This window comes from Acanthisitta chloris, unplaced genomic scaffold (assembly GCF_000695815.1).
Source record: "Acanthisitta chloris isolate BGI_N310 unplaced genomic scaffold, ASM69581v1 scaffold1329, whole genome shotgun sequence".
Taxonomy (NCBI): Eukaryota; Metazoa; Chordata; class Aves; order Passeriformes; family Acanthisittidae; genus Acanthisitta; species Acanthisitta chloris.
Window position 1 is genome coordinate 199,289 of NW_008692882.1, and position 19,983 is coordinate 219,271.

The 19,983-nt window shown below is 36.6% G+C and overlaps 1 protein-coding gene across 1 annotated transcript in view; it reads right to left on the minus strand.

Moving 5' to 3' along the window:
* Positions 1-18,899, minus strand: part of ADGB (androglobin) — a 90,991-nt gene extending 72,092 nt beyond the window's left edge. Inside the window, exons 1-8 of the mRNA XM_009082824.1 lie at positions 18,745-18,899; positions 14,040-14,190; positions 11,039-11,131; positions 8,768-8,839; positions 7,392-7,580; positions 4,719-4,858; positions 3,413-3,499; positions 1,590-1,795 (exon numbers count right to left, since the gene is read on the minus strand). Of these exons, the coding sequence (XP_009081072.1) occupies positions 1,590-1,795; positions 3,413-3,499; positions 4,719-4,858; positions 7,392-7,580; positions 8,768-8,839; positions 11,039-11,131; positions 14,040-14,190; positions 18,745-18,899 (1,093 nt within the window). The remainder of the gene's footprint in view (positions 1-1,589; positions 1,796-3,412; positions 3,500-4,718; positions 4,859-7,391; positions 7,581-8,767; positions 8,840-11,038; positions 11,132-14,039; positions 14,191-18,744) is intronic.
* Between the last annotated feature and the right edge of the window lie 1,084 nt (positions 18,900-19,983).

Sequence of the window (19,983 nt, forward strand, 5' to 3'; positions counted from 1 at the left end):
TTAATATGTAAATGCAGATTTACTCAGAATGAGCCAGGAAGGCTTTGGTCCAACCTTCCAGTTAGTGCACAACTTTCATGTCCTTACTACAATGTTAGAAATTCTTGAATTTCTGGCACTATGCCAAATATGTTCTTCATGCCTTTGCTCTCATGCATCAGTAATTTCCAAAATAACTAACAGAGATGAGCATAGATTCCCAATGGACATGAAAGAACAAAGTCTCCCACAGTCAGAACATTATTTCAAGCCTTAGAACTTAGACTCTTCTCCAGGCTGAACAATCCTATCCCTCTCAGTTTGCCTTCATAGGAGAGATGTGCCAGCTCTCTGACCATCTTTACGGCCCTCCGCTGTACCTGCTCCTACAGGTTCGTGCCTTTCTTGTGTTGGGGACCCCAGAGCTGGATGCAGTACTCCAGGTAAGGTCTCACAAAAGCAGAGTAGAGGGGTGGAATCACCTCACTCAACCTGCTGGCCATGCAGCTTTTGATGCAGCCCAGGATGCAGTTGAGCTGCAAATAAACACTGTTGGATCAAGTCCAGCTTTTCATCCCCCAAGTCCTTCTCCACAGGTCTGCTTTCAGTTCTTCTTCCAGTCTGCATTCGTGTCTGGGATTGTCCCAGTCCAGGTGCAGCAGCTTGCACTTAGATTTTTTGAATCTCATTAGGTTCACATGGGCCCAATTCTCAATTTTGCCCAATTTTGTCTCTGATTCAGCCCATGGACTACTACCCACTTCTGGTTGTCCAGGTCAGCAGTGATGAGTTTGATCAGAGAAGTACCAGGATAATCAAAAAGGACTTCAAGGCACTGGGCTGCCTGGTTGAAGGGACAGGAGCATAGGTGGTATCCTTCTCGATTTCTTTGGTAGCAGGGATAAATGCTGAGAGAAACAGGAAACCCCATGTGAACAACAAGTGGCTCAAAGACTGGTGCCACTGCAGGAATTTTGTGGTTTTTGACCATGGGGCAGTTTTCTATGGCACAAGACCTGCAGGAAACAGTTGAGGTTCACCCATCTAACAGGGGCAAAAGAATTCTAGCCCTTGAGTTGGCAGTGCTGATTGAAAGGGCTTTAAAATAGGCTTGAAGGAGAAGAAGATGAGACCAGGCTTGTTAGAGAGGAGCCCAGGGCAATGAAGCTGGTGAAGAGTCTGGAGCACAAGTCCTATAAGGAGAAGCTGAGAGAGCTGGGGTTGTTTAACTTGGAGAAGAAGAGGCTCAGGGATGACCATATCATTCTCTACAACTACCTGAAAGAAGGTAGTAGCCAGCTGGGGGTCAGCCTCTTCTCCCATGCAACTAGCAACAGGATGAGAGGACACACTCTTAACCTGCACCAGGGGAGGTTTAGGTTGGACATAGGAAAATCTTCACAGAAGGTGTGGTTAGACATTGGAATGGACTGCCCAGGGAGGTGGTGGAGTCACTGTCCCTGGAGGTGTTTAAGGAAAGACTGGATGTGGCACTTTGCACCATGGTCTAGTTGACATGGTGGTAGCTAAGTCATATGTTGGACTTAATGATCTCAGGGGTCTTTTCCAACCTAACTGATTCTATGATAACTAAAATTGCAGACCTTTACCAATGTTATCAGCCGTCTTTGCTTTCTCAGGTGTATCTGGCTGCTTATTTACAGATGAAACTTCATTTTTTAACTCTGAGGCTTTGGCCTCTTCAGGTTTTGTATCTGACTGAGTAATATCAGGTTCTGGAGTCTTCATACCTGGCAACTTGAATTCTGGCACAATCTCTTTCAAAAAGTCCTGAACTTCGTCTAAGTATTCAGGCCTTTAAAAGAAAAAACACATATAAATGTCAATGGTAATGATATTTGCAATAAGAAAAGGAAGTGTGATTTTCATTTAGACAGCATTATACCACAGCTGACAGTCCAACTCTTCGAAAAGCTACTGGGTTATTTTAGTAGATAGAACACACTTGCTTGATTTTCTGTATCAGCCAATTTGTTGAGACAGAATATGGTTGGACCCATAAAGAGATGGTGTTTAGAGATGCATATAAATAAAGCATCCTTTCTCAAGCTTTATAGTAGATAAAAGCTGCAGCAGAGAAACTTGCAAACTACTTGACAGCTACACCATATGATAACTTGATTCCGAGTTTCTACATTAAAAAGCTTCTCAAAGGTACTTCCAAACTGGGCTTTCCTTACTGTTCAGCTCAGATAGTTCCATGCCTCTTCCACTGATTTTACCAGACAGAACAGCTTTTTGATATGACATAACAGTTGCAGTCATATTGGTTCTCCAGAGAAACTCAGTCATTCCAGAAACAATCCCAAACAGGGCCATGAATAAGTTTCATACAAGCTAACTGCATGCAACCTTTTCCTAAAAAATAAATTAATTGACTGTACAATGAGCTAAAGTCATCTTATACTAGTGGTTCGAAGTCTCTGTGGCATCCACATTTTGTCCCTCCAGAATATATTTGCAGCAAGTGAACACTGTTTTTTTGCCTTTGCAGTTGTAAAACTAACTATATAAAGAAATAAAATTTAGGTTACTCAGATTCGAAGTCCATGAGCTACATACAGACTAATGTAAGACACAAATACATCAAACACCTAAATTGCAAGAATAGCTTGGGACATAAAAATGACTGGAAAAAGGGAATAAAATAGTCTTTGACTGAACAATTTCATACTGAACCATGGTTATAAATAAACAATTATACCTAAATAAATTATATATAAACCAAAACTGAATAGATCAAATGTATATATCAAATGACAAAAATGTATATATCAAAAGGCAAAAAGATGTAATTTTAAAAAGAGAAGTCTAAATATCTAGTGACTGCATCCTGGTCATTCATTTGGTAAAAAGAATGTGAAGCTGGAAAATCAGAATGTCTGTCCTTTAAAACTACAAAATGGACATAAAACACATGGGAAACAAGAAAAATGTTATTGTAAGTTGGAAATACCATTTTTGGTTGAAAATAAAAGTCTAACAACTGTTCCAGTTTAAAATGCAGAAACATCATACTAGATTACATCAATTACTTCCAAATTCATGACATATACTTTCTATGGTACATTCAGATATAAAGTTATTACCGGCAGATATTTTGTAACTGCATATTAAATGAAGCAGATTTCTCTAACCCTCTTTTCATCACAGTGTTTAATATTAGCTAATTGTATAAAGCACAGACATCAGCTTAACATGATAAATAGCTTTACAAGCAGCTGTATGACCTACAAAGCAAAACACAATAAAATTGCTTTCCTCAAACGTACATTTCTCAAGCGCCAGAATTAAAAACCATACACTTCCCAAAACTGATGGTGAAGGACTTTTAGGGCTTCGTTTTTCATAATGCCTTACAGAATCAAATATTAAACAACTAATACATAAATTGTTTAATAGAAGAACTTACTGGAGAGGAGTAACTTCTGGTATCCATCCAGTCAGTGTATGTAGAACTGTAAATTCCTCCATCTCTCTTTTTCCAGTTTCATGTATACTGTAAGACAAAAGCAGACATTATACAGCATTATAATGTAACCACCTACAGTAAACTCTGTAGTCTTCATTGCTAAATAAAACCATACACAGAACAACAGGATGAAAAACAAGTCATTACTTGACATTTTAGGAGTTTTCTAAACCACTGCTGACTACTGACTACTAAGGCCTTTGCATGAAGTCCATTATTTTACTGTTCCCTCTGGTACAATGGCATGGTTTCAAAATTGTTAGCAAGCACACTATGCATACTAGCACATAGTAAAGCCTCTTTTTGCAGGGCTGTAGATGGAGGTTTGAAATCCCTGGCACTAGAAGGATGTTATGGTTCTACAACATCCATTTCCTAAGCAGCCTCTCTAACTCCCAGGTTATTCTGCACAAGTTGGCTCTATTTCCACTCTGCCAAAATGCACTGTTTCAAATTGACACAGCCACCTACTCTCTGGAGAGATTTCCTGCAAGGACCAAGGCTAAAGATGCCAGCACTTGTTTATGACTAACCCTTGTGCTCTGGAGAAATGCATTATTCCAAATACATTCCTGCAAACAGAGCTTCCTAACAGGCAGCTCTAGGCAACTCTCTACCCTGCACAGATGTACTTTAGATGACTCTTCTGACAAACATAACTTGATATGACCAGAACAAGGAAGCTTGACTACCCAGAGCAGTGTTTTGAATTATTTTCTCAAGCTTAGTCATTTAAACTCTTGCTGTTCATTGCTCACAGGAACCTGTGGGCATAATTTACAATCACTGCATTATAGGCCACCTTCTACTTTCCAGATCAGTTCCAGGGAAGTGGATCACTGTACAGCCCATAACATCTAAAGTAGCTTACAATACTCTATTTTCAACACTAGTTAAGTTGAGACTGGTTAAGACTGACAATTACAACTTCATTAGAACTTCACGGACATTTGCATTTGGCAGAAAACCACATGTGAAGCAGATCACATGTCAAACAGATAAAGCAAATAGTTTCTTTGCAAGTTTTCTGTGCATAAATTTACAAACATGTCTAAAAAGGAAACACTGCACCTTCTGTAGCTACAGAGGATTTTGCTTTACTGATTTATAGTGTCAGCTTTTAGAAGTGTGTCCTTTTCATTACAAATTTTTTAGCAAAATATATTTCCCACATATACTAAAACAATCTTTTGCATATTCCATATGACTTCACAAAACAAACCGAAAGTGAGATGACTAAACATACCAAGTATTTGCTAGCTTAATGATGGCTTTGGACAGCAACATTGGCCAAAGTTCAGTATCACAAGTTGTAGCTGGCAGTAACAAATTATCCTCTTCATTGAAAGGCATAGTGTCATCCACAATGATCTTTCTCCAGCATCCCTATGATAGGGTGAGGCAGGGGAAAGAAGAAAACATTGAGTTTGTGGGCTGGAAAGTGAACATGTATGTTAGAGAACTTTTAATACTTTCCCTAGAACCCAATTATACTGTAATTTGATTTACATTACAGATGGCTTTAGAAGAAGTTCTCACATAATATATGAAAAGCATAGAAACAGTATTCACAGCATTTTATTACTGTTCTGACTTATTTACTTCAGAGATTGATCTAATTGCAGCTATTTCCAAATATATTTCATCTCACATGTGTAGTCCAACATGCTCATGTATTCATTGCTGTTTCTTCAGCTGCTGTGACAGATGCTTGAGAAATAGTAACGATCAAGAAAAAGCTTAACTAGACACAAGATTCACAAATGCCTCTTTAAGGTTTAAGTCTGGAAATCACTTGTGATATAAACAGTCCCCCTTGCTTTCCAAAAACTACCTGGGGTTGGCTGCAGTGGTCAGTGTCCTGGAAAGCATTAAGACAGTATCTTCTAAAACACCATACAAAACAACACAAAATGATCAAATGTAAAAAAACCAACTGTATTTCCACAATAAGTAACAAACAGGTAAGAGAAAGTACTGGTATCTCTAATACTAGATATTTCATTAGTAACCTGATGTACTATTCCATAAAATAACCTTGTCCACCATTCTCCAAAAAGGAGTCTGTCCTAGTGAAGATGTAACAGAGAAGCTAGGGAAATAGTGGGGCAATAGCAAGTACTTTTGTTAGCTCATCCACAAAATTACGAAGAATAACCAAATCACTAAAATGTTCACCATGTGTTATCACAGAGGGAAAAACTACTGCTCTCTGCCAGTAACTAAGCTATGGGACTCAAGCTGAAATGCCACTGATTAACCCTGTATGAGTTCTATAGGTCTCAGAAGAAAACAAATTTAGGCACTAGGGCAAAGGTATCCAAAAAGCATAATAGAGGCTAATACTTTTTTAGCATAAGAATTATTTTGTGACAACCATAACAAAATATTTAAGACTTTGCAAATTTGAAAAGGACCTAATTGATCCCATATTCATTTCTTCTTTCAGCAGTTGCTGAATTTTAATAGGGAGAGCAGTACCAGTTGATAAGTAAAGTCACCAGAGAAATAAAAAAAAATAAAAATATGTGAGGCAGGTCTACGGATAGAAATGTGAGAGAAAGATAACTACAGAGACTAATTCAATAAACCTCATGAATGTAAAGTGGAAGTAGGATGTGGAGTAAAATTCACACACTGTGCCAGTTATATGAAAAATTATTATGCACAGGTTTGATCTTGTGGACAGCAATTCCCCCAGGACTCAACGCGGCATGTTAGTGAAACCAGTTCATTGTTCTTCAACCTTTCTCTCCATTTTCATACACTTTTCCACTTTCTCCTGTGAAATCTGTTTCTCCTCTCTCTCTACTGATAATTGTCTTTCCTCTTTTGCACATTCTCCTTCATGCTCTAACATTTGACCCTCTTTTTTCCCTCTTTTACTTTCTCTGAAATACAGGTGTACAACCAGAGGAAAAGAAACAGAATAAACACAAAGACTCAAACCAAAACAAACACAGAAGTGACAAATAAAATAAAACACCCTGCTAAGTCTTGTACATGCTTTAAAATCCAGTGTTTTACCATCTGAATACACAACCTCTGTAGCATTAAATTCACACACAGAATCATGTTGTTTGCTGAGGAACTTGGGCAACACAATTTAGGCCTTCTCAAATTCATGCAGCTCTTATTCCCTAGATGAATATGTTATTCCATGTGCAGAGGTAGCAGTAAGGAATGAGGAAAGCACAGGCATGTAAATCAGTTAAGTGCTCTCCCTTACAAGGAAGGTCACTTCCAAATTTCCATGTCCAACTGACTGTGTCAAAAATATTTTTACGTTGGGGCAACTGGAAATTTAATAGGGACAGTTCTATGTCTTAGTGGTATGATATATTCTGTTTGCAAAAGACAAATGTAACCAGAAAAACTCTAACAACATAGACAACTTTTATGTGATTATTTCTTTATTAAAATGAGGTTCAATATGAAATTAAATGTTCCCTGTTGACTGTAAAATGTGTTAAGAAGTTATTGTCTGCTATCTTTAGAAACTCATGAGATGCTTTAGTTTTACCAGTGTATCTTCAGTAAATGGTGCTTACACTGGAAGTCTTTAGTCACCTTTAAATACCTTTGGATACAAATAGCTCTGTAAAGTCAGTCAAACGAGTTACTTAAACCATAAAAAACATTCTTAATCCTAATACACCTGAGGTGTGGGCCACATGTCTGAGTCCACTAAACATTTGCACCAACCTACAGAACTAGAATACTGCCTTTCCAAGTAATAACTCTGTTTTATTAAGTTCTAAGTCGTATAAAAATCACATTTTTATTAACAAATATAAAGAATTTGTCAACACTTCGACAAATCTGTATCTTTTCAATAATAAAATATACATACCCTAGCCACTAAAATTTGCCATGCTAGCTACATCTTATTTATATATTGTCGGAGCAAAGTACTCACCATCCAATAAAGTTTCACTACATATTTTCCAAAGCTATTGTACAGTGGCATGTGTTCCTTGGTAGCTTTACATAAGGCATAAATGTGTTCCCATGGTTTCCAAAAACGTGCAGCTGCTTCACTAGTTAAGGACTTTTCATTATATATCCTCCAGAGAGCATAAATTTCACTTACAATCCATCTCATCAGCTAAACCCAGAGAAAAATAGAAAAAAAAATTTTTTTCAAGCAATGTCTTTTTGAAAAATAAAGTCAATTATATTATAATGATCAAAGAATAAAACAGACCCTGTTGTAAATAAAGAAGTGAGACAAAAGTATTGCTATGGTTTAATGCAAATCATTATAATATCTATCGACAACAGCATAAGACTGCATGAAACTAAGTGATGGCACAATATAGATTATGCTATTCATCACTTAACAAAGAAAAATTAGGAAATATGATTTAAAAATAAACTATGTTACAGGACTTGTGAACTGTCACTTGTTTAATTGCTTGTTACAAGCTATAGCAGCTAAAAATCAGTATTTGCTTTAACACTAGCTATTTGTACTCCATAAAAAGATCTTAAATTATTTAAAGCATTTAATAATTTTTAAAACTTAAAACAAAAGCTTTAACTAATCACACTTCAGTGCATGTGTTTTTCTAACATGTGGATTTCACCTGTATTACCAGTTACAGTGATTTATACAAACAAGAATGAGAATAAGCTTTAACTACAAGACACTTCCCCTAAAATTAATTAGTGGTTCTGTAGAATCTAAATCACCTGTTTTCTGGTGGCTTCCTGCCATATATCTCTGGTGCTGAACTTTGAATTTGCATTGAAGAAAACAGAAATTATGAAGTAATATTATAATCAGTAATGCACTTAGATGCCTTGGTTCTCCCTGTTTTATATTTTCCCACGATCAGTAGAAATTCAGTAAATATTTATTCAGCTCTGGAGAGATGGAAAAGACTGGCTGGGTGACAGACATTTGCACACACATGCAGGCACACTAAGGCTTCGGGAAAGGCTTCACTGAGGCTTCAATCATTTTTGAATGAAAAATATAAATCCCTTCCAATACAGCTTTTATTTGCTCTTATCTTTAGACAATATTATCCAGTAATAATTATCATAGCTTAGAGGCTGTATATTTTTTAAAAAAAAAGAAGTGGAAAATCTCTTACCATCACTGATTTAATTTTTCACATTCTGAAAAAGGTAAGCACTAATTATAAAAATCTAGAGTATTTCCCATCATTCTTTTTCCACTTTGTCACAACTTAGAAATTTGGAGTGATATTTAAAAAGTTAAAAAGAATTTAAAAGAATGAAATAAAATACCTTTTTTTAAAGGATCATTAATGTATTTCTACCTACCTCACTAGAAAATATATGCTCATTTGCTGAAACAAGGTCAAATGAGGTTTCATTTTTGACAACAACAGGAATCTAGGAGAAAGTAAATTAGAAAAATCCATAACTAAATTACCTGGAAAAAATTAAATGAGCACTAGCGTTTAATGGTAGTGACATGCAAATGTTAGACACATTCATTACTCATTCGTTACACATTTGCCAAACTTGTAGATAATTTGATATTTCTTAAGAAAAGTTTCTTAAAATTAAGAACTTCAGAATGCTAAAAAAAATACTTTTTTACCAGATTTTATTAATAAGTATCAAATGAAATAACCACATAAATAAATTTAGATTCCCTCAATTTATTAAGAATATTTGCGGTTCTCATTAAGTCATGATCATGACACTGTCATACTCTGAGATCTCCTTGGCCACTCACACAGGAATTTATTTCCTCATCATTAGCTAGATAGCAGTATTTTCACTATGAACAGTGGCTTTATCAAAACCTTTGACTACATAACATAGTTTTGATTACCATTACCTGTTTACACAGCCCATTTCCTTTTGTAAGCAGTTTAGAAATAGTGTACTGGGACTGTAGCTTATTGAACTAAATATGTCTGTGCCTCTCATCACATACTGGTAATCACTGCTCAATTCTTTGCTTACCACACTAAATAGGCTTGTTTATGCTTTCTATTATACTTACTAATAAATTAGGTAGTAACGTCTATCATTCTTAATAGCCTTTCACCACTTGACATTTACATTAATTTTTACCATATAAAAGTTCTCATAATCATAGCTTCTCATTTCAAAATACATAATGGACCAAAACAGGCATGAAAGTGCCAATCAGGTCTTAAAAAAAACAAATGCTTTCTTCATAGTGCTCTAAAGACAGATTTTAAAAGCTATTTTTAATACAGATACATGTTTCCCTAGCTTTCTGGGCTGTCAGCTCTCTTGCCCTCATCCTTCAGATACCTCCACTCAGTTTTTGCATTTTGGCAGTGTTTTCTATCCAATCTTTTGGTCTTGTCAATTACTCCTCTGACCTCCCCCTCTCCTTCCTCCATTAAAAATTAAACTTGGACCTGTTTAGTGTCTAGTTAATAAAAAATGGAACTGACAAGCTGACAAAAGGAAAACTGACAAGCCTGAAAAAGTTGGAAGGGTGGTCCAATGCTTTAAAAGTTAGATTAGAAAACTAACCTTTGAAATGGTAGGCTGCTTATTTTCTTAGCAATTAATTTTAAAAATATACTGAATAAAAGCTATGCACAATTTAAAAATGTTATGGTTATCCTCTAGACAAGTGCTGGCAAAGACATGGACAAGTACTGTGTGCAGCCCAGAGAAATATAACCATTGAAGTGAGTTAAAAGTACAATGGTTCTGGTAAAGTTAGTTCATGGTTTCATTAGAGATATTCTGTTCAGATACCTGCTCAAGGGAAGTCTTACTTGGAACAAACAGAAATTGTTCTGCCACGACACTGATTTTTATGTGAGCAAAAATGAACACAAAGAAAACCAGAAAAGCTTCTCTCTGTCCAGTTGTCTTCTAAGTGCACATGAAGTCAAAAAGCAAAGCAGATGCAGGAGGATACACTGCCATGATGTTTTCCACTAGGAGGTGCTGGTCCATGGTGAACTTATCTCATTAAGAAAGGTACTCAGATTCAGTATAGTTACATTTAAAGTGCTATTATTAGAGCTAACTATAAAGAAAGGGGTTAGTATAGGTAAACTTATGTCCTTTTAGACATTGGGAAAACCAAGTTGTGTGGCATCAAGCAGGCCTCTGATCCATCTGTGCAGCATTCTGTACAGATCCCATTTCAGCATTATTGAGCTATGGTAAGACTTGAGCTATGCCAGGATATTCTTACAAGAAACAACTCTGTTCATCATTTCCACTGTAAAATTTAAAGGGTGTTGACATAAGAAATTGCTGCTGTGGTTACATAAGGGCAAGGAGATGCAGGTGATGTAATTGCCAGCAAGAAGCAGGAGATGCCTGCAGGCTCCCCCATTCCCCTGAGCTGTCTGAGCTTATCCAGTGCCCAGGGCTTACACCCAGCACCTCGCCAGGCTCAAACCCAAGCTGTGCGTGCAGCACAGGTTAGCAGATACATGGAGCACTGACTCCTCTGTGTACAATGGTCTCCTGGACAGGATGACTAGGTATGGTCAAGTGAGTTTATCTGTTGAACTAATTTCCTCTACTTTTGACAAGCAAGGCAAGTAGTATTTTTTTATCATGACTTTGCTTGTTTCTTACCTTATTTCTCAAAAACTCTTGTGGACGTTTCCATGAATGCACTTTTAAGGATGCTGGCAACCTTATTTTTCCTTCAGGATCCTCAAAGACACGCTACATAAAATATGTAGAAACAAAAATGGAACATTTTTTCTTAATTACAGTATTGTATTTTCAAAAAAAATTAAAATAATAAATTGTTTATACGATAATTCACTTAAGGAGTAAAATAGCATAAAAAGGAACAAATAGTATCTACAACTTAAATAAAGGAGGCTGAAGTCAAAATGAAGATTCAACATAAAAGCCACTTCTATTGTCCTGAGAAGTTTACTTATATTGTCCTGAGGTCTGCAGTGTCTAAATATGTCTATATAAAATGATATTTTTTATTTTCTACCTTTCAGAAAAATCTCCAAAAAAAAGTGTAACCTTTTAAGTCAGGTATTCTTCTACTGAGTTATTTCTATGTACTTTTTCTAACTCATTTATATCTACAGCTCTCTTAAGTGAAGACTGAAAGCAAATATCTGAAGGCTATTTAGATACAAACAAACCATGTTCCTTGCATTTAACACTGCTACAGAAAACAAAGAGGACTATAATTAAACAGCCACATGAATTAGCACATTAAAGAGTCTCATATAGTTTTCAGTCTTACATTTCTGATGTGATACTTATACATCGTGTCCACAAAAGGTGTGACATAGGATATCTGTTTACTTTATAGCACAATGTAGGATGAGGAGATGCCTCTGATATACAGCTTGTGCTGACTGAGAAACTAATCTGTTCATGTCAATGTCTTTTATTTGTGCCTGGATTTTAAATGGCTTTTAGGCATGATACACATTTGTGTGTGCCTCACAGTCCACGATGTATTCTATCTTCTACAGACCAAACAAGAGAAAGAGCTACCGGGAAGGAAAATCTATGATACTTTGCTTACTCAAAGGAAAGCAAAAGAAAATACATTACAAAAGCAGAAAAATAAACACAAACCAAAGTCTCAAATAATATTCTCCCCATATCTTTTCCTTATTTGTTTCATTGTGTAAGTTCCTTCAACATGCTGATCTGCAACAAGCTCTTTCAAGTACCTGAAGGAAAAAAGGTAAGCTGGGGGGAAAAAAGGAATCTTTTAGGAATAGTTGTGATTTTTTTAATGAAACCGTAAAGATTTGGAGCCTGAACCATACAGAACTGGATCAACAGAGTTTATATTCTTCTTTTAGAGACATCCAACCCTGACTTCATGGTATAAGAGGAAAGTTTAGTGCTTAAATACTAGATAAACCAGAAGGAGGCAGGTGAGAATGACACAGCTTATGCAAAGAAACACGAAAAAGGTCCCTGGAAAGACATATCTTTCTTCAGCTTACTAGTGTAAAAATACTTTGAAGAAGAATATTGTAGGTTCAGCTAAACTTGGCTGACAAAATCAAGTTTAACTTATCTTTTAATTAAGTTGGCTATAAAAGACAACTGCCAGATCTCAGGAGTTCATGCTCTAAGGACAGGTTTCTCAATCACAAGTTCTACAGGAAGGACATGCAAGAAACACACACCAGACAAGGCCAAATTTACAATCTCACAAGCACATTGCACTGCTCTAAGAGAGGCTATTGTATAGGGGTGCTTGGTAAAAGAGCTTTAGTGTTACACTTCAGTGTTACAAGGAAAGAGATCACTTCTGATTGATTCCTTTTCCCACACAGGAAAATAGGACTGTTTATATTTGTGTCCTAAGTGTACTCCAAGGTACTGATGCCATTACTAATTCTGTTTCTAACAGAAATAGCCTATATAATGTTGAATTCTGGCTACCTGCTGGGATCAAAAGAGGATACATTACAAAATTCTTTAGATCTGTAAATTCATCTGATGTGACAGGCATATTTAATAATTCCTTTAAACATATAAAAAGAGCAATGTTTCATATAGTTTGTAACTGAAGAAGTGAAGAGTCCAGTAGATACCTCAGAATGCCTCTTGTGCTAAAAAAGAAGAAAGGTTTTCAGATACAGTTAATCTATTATAACAATGTCTGGCAGACCTAATAAATTAGTGCCAGAGTTAAGAGTACAGCCCAAAGATACCAAACGTCTGTAACGGAGCAGAAGAAAGACCTAAAGGAAAATTATTTACTTGACAAGTTAATAGCAGTATTCAGTATATAACTTATACCTTCTCTCAGAACAGTACTTTGGCCCCAAGAGGTATAAAATATTTATGCTTGGGATAAGGTAAAAATAATCTCTGAACACTTATGCTAACATATACACAGTACACAAGAATACATTCAAAAGAAACATATGAACATAAAATGGAGGATTAAGCAAAGTATTTAATGGATTTTAAATATCACTTTAAAATGCCATGTTCAAGAAACTGTTTAAGAAAGAGATTTAGTACTACACTGCATAGAACACACATACATTCACTATGATAATCAGTTCGAAGGCGTAAAAATCCATATGAGACTTATAATTCATTCCAAAGTTGGAAAGCTGAGGAATTTTTCTGCATCTGGCATGTGCTTACTTTCTACAAATGGTGATATCCCCTCAAACCATTCTCTGCACACTAGAACTGCAGAGTTTCACATGTCCAGAAACTGAGATGTGCAACAGAAAAGATTTCAACATCCACTTTTCCCATAATAAAGATCAAACTACAGAAATTCTGAGAAGGGATTGCTCTGACATAGCAGCTGTTCCCAATCCCCAGTCTTAATTATGTTATGAAATAGTTTTTGGGGTTACACTTTTTTAAACCATTAATGTGCACACATTAATGCACACACATGTTAACAGTTCATTTAAGAAGCAACAAATAAACAATGCACATTACTCCTAATTTATTATTTTGGTTTAGTAGGGAACTACTTAAACACATTGAAAAGAGATGATTGAAAATGAATATATTTATCAGTAACACATTATTTTGAAGTTGTGACAAATACTCTAGTAAATACAAGTACAAAAAATGCAGTGGAAATAATACGTGTCACATAACTTACTGAAATGTGACCTTTTCCAGTTTTTTCTTTCTCTTTTCCGACTTTTCCAGCATCCCATTTTTCTGCATTGATATCTGCATCATTCCATTCTGGCCATGTAGAAAATCTCCACTTCTTATTTGAAGCACCTACGTAGGAAGACAAGGGCACCCTGGGAAAGACACAGTGGCAGGAATAAAAGAAACAGTATATTAGACAAGGGTAGTAGGAAGATTTTTATCTTACAAATATTCTTAATGCATTGTAATAGAAATTTTAGTGTTTGTAACTACAATCACTTTTTGTCACTAAGATAAGCCTACAGAAGTGCTAGATGGTGTTATTAGGTATAAACCAACAAAATAATATACACATTTACATGAAGAATCATGCTGAAGTAAATGAGAGAGCTGGAGCACAAAAGCAGAATCTGAGGACAGTTTCCTCCCTCTTCCTTTTCACCTGCTTCAAGCCACATGGGTCTCCTTCCTCTCCTCTGCCAGTCCCAGCATTCACGACCTACTTTAACTCACTCACCCATCTGAAGCCTTTCCTGCTTTTTTTTCTGACTTTTTTTATTTAACCAACTAAAAGGAGCTTGCCATGGATAAAAGATATTCTGGGTGAAAAGACTCCCACTTCTAGTCATCTATGAGATGCTAGACCAGCCAGTTCAGTCTCCAGGTAGTTTCATTCTCAGGGCCTTTTGTCCTACCAGCACTCTCACTACTCTCTGCTTGGGTTACACAACTGGTAAAAAGTTTGCTCAGACTGCAGGGATTTTCAAAAGACTAATATACAATGTGTTCATAGCTGCCAACTAGCACTAGTAGTACCTGTGCATGTCATTTTCCTAGTCTATATGAAGGGTTGAAAAACTGAATCAACTAGAATGAAAACACAGCAACTCCTTCCTCCTTAACTACCAAATCTGGAGGCAGACAAAGCACATGCAGGTCACATCTTAATTATATCCCCCCAAACCCATTGACAATACGCTGTAGATGTTGTCCACTCAAAAGAACAAAGGGAAGAAGCTGAAGGGACTCAAAAAGCAAAGCAACCTCGCACCAAGAACTGAGCAATAGGGTTTAAACAAATCTTACTACTGAAAAAAAAGTATCGACTTTGACTAGCAGGAAAAATGGACTAAGGCCAGAATTTCCTCCTTGCTATTCAGCAGTGTCCTGCAGTAGAGACAGAGACCTTTTTGCTACTGGAGTACTAGCAATATACTTACATGATAACATGATACTTCTATTACGTGAGATATATCAGCTATAAAAAGCTAAAGAAATTGTAATTTTCTCTCTCCTTATACCAAAAATTATTTTTTTTAATGAGGAATGGCAGAATTCCTACAAATATGTCCAGGAGATCAGGAAAATAACCATGTTTTGGGCTGCAAATGAAGAGCCAATTTTACAAACTGATGCCAAAAATACTTCTTTCAAAACATATAGCTTAATTACTTTAGAAACTGATTCCTTTGGGAGATTTCAAAGGGAAGGTTTCCTTTTTTTTTAAATATTTGAATACAGGTTGGGTTTTTTACCTCCTGGACATATATTTCACATCATATCATCTGGATATTTATACTGATACACAAACTCTCAGTGATATAACTCAACCATACTCACAATTTTAATTTTAGAATTATAGCTTTCTCTTGAGATTCTGGTGATTCCATAGAAAAAAAAAGAACTCTGGTTATGATTTACAGCATCAATCTAATTCCACAAAGCATTTGACATTTCAGATAAAATGAACACAGTGTCATAATACACATACGCACTTTTTCAGGTGTTGTACACAATATTCATTCACTGTTCCTACACAGATACAACAAAAACTTATGTCTACATTCTAAAGACAACAGACTACAAAAATTAGTCCAACTAGGGAAAATGGTGTGTAGCAAGTGACACCTGAAAATAAGTCCAATCTCCCAGAAGGTGGAAGCAGGGACAAGTCACTTGAGGCAACAGAGGCACTGCTCAAGTGTAGAGCAATGAATTACAAAGCAAAAGCTCAGCTGGAGTAGAAATAATCAAAGGAAGTTACAGGCAAGGAAAAAAGTTTATATATTGGCAGCAAAAGGAAGACTAAGTAAAGAAAGTGCATGTCTGCTGTTCAGTGGGGCAGGGAACTTAGTGACAAAGGACATGGGAAAGGTCAAGATACTCAATGCCTTTTTGTGTCTTGGTTTTGTTGGCAAATCTGGCTCTCAGGCCTCCCAGTCCTAGAGTCTACTTACAGAGTCTATGGGAGCAATGCATTACCTACAGTAGAGGAAGGCAGTTAGCAGGCACTTAAGGCAACTGGACACACACAGCTCCACGCAACTAGGTGGGATGTGAGCAAAGGTACTGAGGGATCTGACTGGAGTTACTCCAAAGCTCCTGTCAATCATATTCAAAACACCATGGCAATCAGGAAAACTTTCTGATGACTAGAAAAAGGTAAACATCATGCTCACCTTAAAATCTGGGATTTGAATCTTGGGAACTACAGTGCTTGGAGACACTATAAACTCAAATGGACAAGGACCTAAACAACCTGATGTAAGCTAGCCCTGCTCGAGTAGGGAGTTTGACTAGATGGTTCCCAGTGGCACCATTCAATCAACATTTTTTTGTGGCTCCATAATACTTTTGTTGTTAGCAATAGTAAGGACAAAGACATGGGTAAAAGTAAAGATTTCTTGCTGGCTAGATGTAGAGGCCCATAGAAGTTGACTTTAGTCATGCAGTGGATTGTGCATCCCCCCTCACCCTACACTGCATTATGATCTGAGAAATGCTCATTAGACCTCAGCTTTAATGAACTGCACCTGCACTAAGCCCCTCTTGAGCTTACCAGAAACAGTCTGTTCCCAGGAACTAGTGCTGTCTAACGAGCTTCTGTTTTTTAACAGACAGCCTTGGAAATGTGATTTCTTTACTGAATAACAACACAAGTGGAATAATATTTTGTTATTGAACCAGGATGGGAAATCACTATGACTAAAACTTATTCTTTTGAGCTCTATTCCCAGAAGATAAGGGACTAATGTATATGTCTCAAACACTGATAGCCAGATGGCTGTGGAGCCAACCAAAGACTGTTTGTATTAACACACCATGAGAAAGAACAAGTTTTGGCTGGAAAAAGGGAGCCATGCAGAGATAGGGCAGCATCTGTCTGGGACAAACATCCTTGTTAGTTCATGGAGACAAGAACAATGCAAACAAAGTGAGAAACCTATCTTTGAGGCAGAGTCACCTATCCATAAAAATGTACCCCCCTCCAAGCCTGGGTGGCAGCACCCCCAGGACCCTGCACATCTCATCAGTCAGAGCGACACAGCTGGACTGACTCTGAAATCAGGATTATCACCTGGATCAACACTGAAAACAGGATCAACATCCCATCCAGAACCAGGACTAGTGATCTCTTTTTCTCTCTCTTTTCCTCTTTTGCCTTCTCTCTTTGTCTAATTCATCTCTTTTTTAATTTTTCTCTTCCCTTTTACCCTACCCCCTTTTTCAAACCTCTCTGCCATGTGCATATATAGTAGATCAGGGACTAATATACCAATTCCCATGGCAAATGTGTAATTTACTAGCTAAAGTTTCTAATTATTCGCAGACCCTCTGATTTTTATAATTTCTTTTGATCATGAGCATTTACGAATCTTAGGTGCTTCCTTCCCCTTAAGGGTGGAACATCACACTAGATGTTAACTACATTCATCTATGCTACCAGTAACTCTTAATGGAAGACAGCTGTGAAATTCCATACCATCTGTGCCTTCTGCTGTGCAAAAGGTACCCAAACATAGCTTCTACCTCTCTAGCTGGAAGGAAAATGTATTCTGTAGGGTGATACCTTGCTTTACTTTATCATCTTTGTCATCTCAGTCATCTGTAAATCAACTCTCTATTATCTTTAATTATGTTATAATTTTTTCTCCAGCATTTTCCTGAAGACTCAAATGATGCTTCATTCTATATTTAATACCTAACAAGCATTTTGAAAACCCTTACGTGTTTATCAGTCACTTTGGATTACTAGGAATGTCTATATCACTTCCAGTTTTTACAAAGAATCTGGTTTATCTGCAGTAACCACAAGCATGAAAAATGCAAAACAAAATGCTAGCTGTACCAATAACTTCAACAGTAGAGATATTTTGATATGTGACCCCTTTTAACATTGATTTAAGTACAACTCCTGGCAGCTCCTTACATAGAGTAAAAAGATAAGTTCAAATTCTCATTTTTTTCTACTTTTTTCTTATTTCAGATGAGATATGAATGGTGTGAGTAGTGATTTTAAATATTCAAGGACTCCTAACTTCTTAAAAATCTTTTTTCTAAGTCTGCATTTACTCTTTTAAATACTTATAGAGAAACACGGAATTTTCATTTAAAGATAATAATGATAAAGATGTTCTGAAGCCATTCCCAAGGAATGTTAAATAACAACTTCAACAATTCATAGAATCATAGAATGTTTTTGGTTGGAAGGGACCATAAAGATCATATGGTTCCAACCCTCCAGCCAGGCGAGGGATACCTTGCGCTAGACCAGGTTACTCAGAGTCCCTCCTCATTTCTTGCTATAAGATTTTTGACTGCTTTGGGACAATAATGGAATAATTAAAAAGTATATTTTTTTCTCTAACTCTTCCCCATTTTTCCTATCCCTCCATTTTTCTGATCCTCTGTTTTTCCCGTTCCACCATTTTCCTGGTTCCGCCATTTTTCTGGTTCCGCCATTTTCCCAGTTCCTGCCATTTTTCCGATCCTCCATTTTTCCTATTCCGCCATTTTCCTTATGCCTCCATTTTTCCCATTTCTCCATTTTCCTGGTTCCACCATTTTCCCATCCCACCATTTTTCTCTTTCTGCCATTTTTCTGGTTCCTCCATTATTCTCATCTCTCCATTTTTCCCATCCCTCCATTTTTTCAATTCTGCCATTTTTCCCTCCCTCCATTTTTCTGATCCACCATTTTCCTGATATCGCTATTTTCCTGATTCCACCATTTTCCTCATCCCTCCATTTTTCTGATCCTCCATTTTTCTCATCTATTTTTCTGATCCTTCCATTTTTCCCATCCCTCCATTTTTCCCATCTATTTTTCCCATCCCTCCATTTTTCTGATTCCTCCATTTTCCTGATTCTGCCATTTTTCTCATCCCTTCTTTTTTTTGATCCTCCATTTTTCTCATCCCTCCATTTTTCTGATCCTCCATTTTTCCCATCCCTCACTTTCCTAACAAGCATTTTGAAAACCCTTACGTGTTTATCAGTCACTTTGGATTACTAGGAATGTCTATATCACTTCCAGTTTTTACAAAGAATCTGGTTTATCTGCAGTAACCACAAGCATGAAAAATGCAAAACAAAATGCTAGCTGTACCAATAACTTCAACAGTAGAGATATTTTGATATGTGACCCCTTTTAACATTGATTTAAGTACAACTCCTGGCAGCTCCTTACATAGAGTAAAAAGATAAGTTCAAATTCTCATTTTTTTCTACTTTTTTCTTATTTCAGATGAGATATGAATGGTGTGAGTAGTGATTTTAAATATTCAAGGACTCCTAACTTCTTAAAAATCTTTTTTCTAAGTCTGCATTTACTCTTTTAAATACTTATAGAGAAACACGGAATTTTCATTTAAAGATAATAATGATAAAGATGTTCTGAAGCCATTCCCAAGGAATGTTAAATAACAACTTCAACAATTCATAGAATCATAGAATGTTTTTGGTTGGAAGGGACCATAAAGATCATATGGTTCCAACCCTCCAGCCAGGCGAGGGATACCTTGCGCTAGACCAGGTTACTCAGAGTCCCTCCTCATTTCTTGCTATAAGATTTTTGACTGCTTTGGGACAATAATGGAATAATTAAAAAGTATATTTTTAAAAAGCAACGAGATATGGAAAGACTTGCCTAGCTTACTGTCACA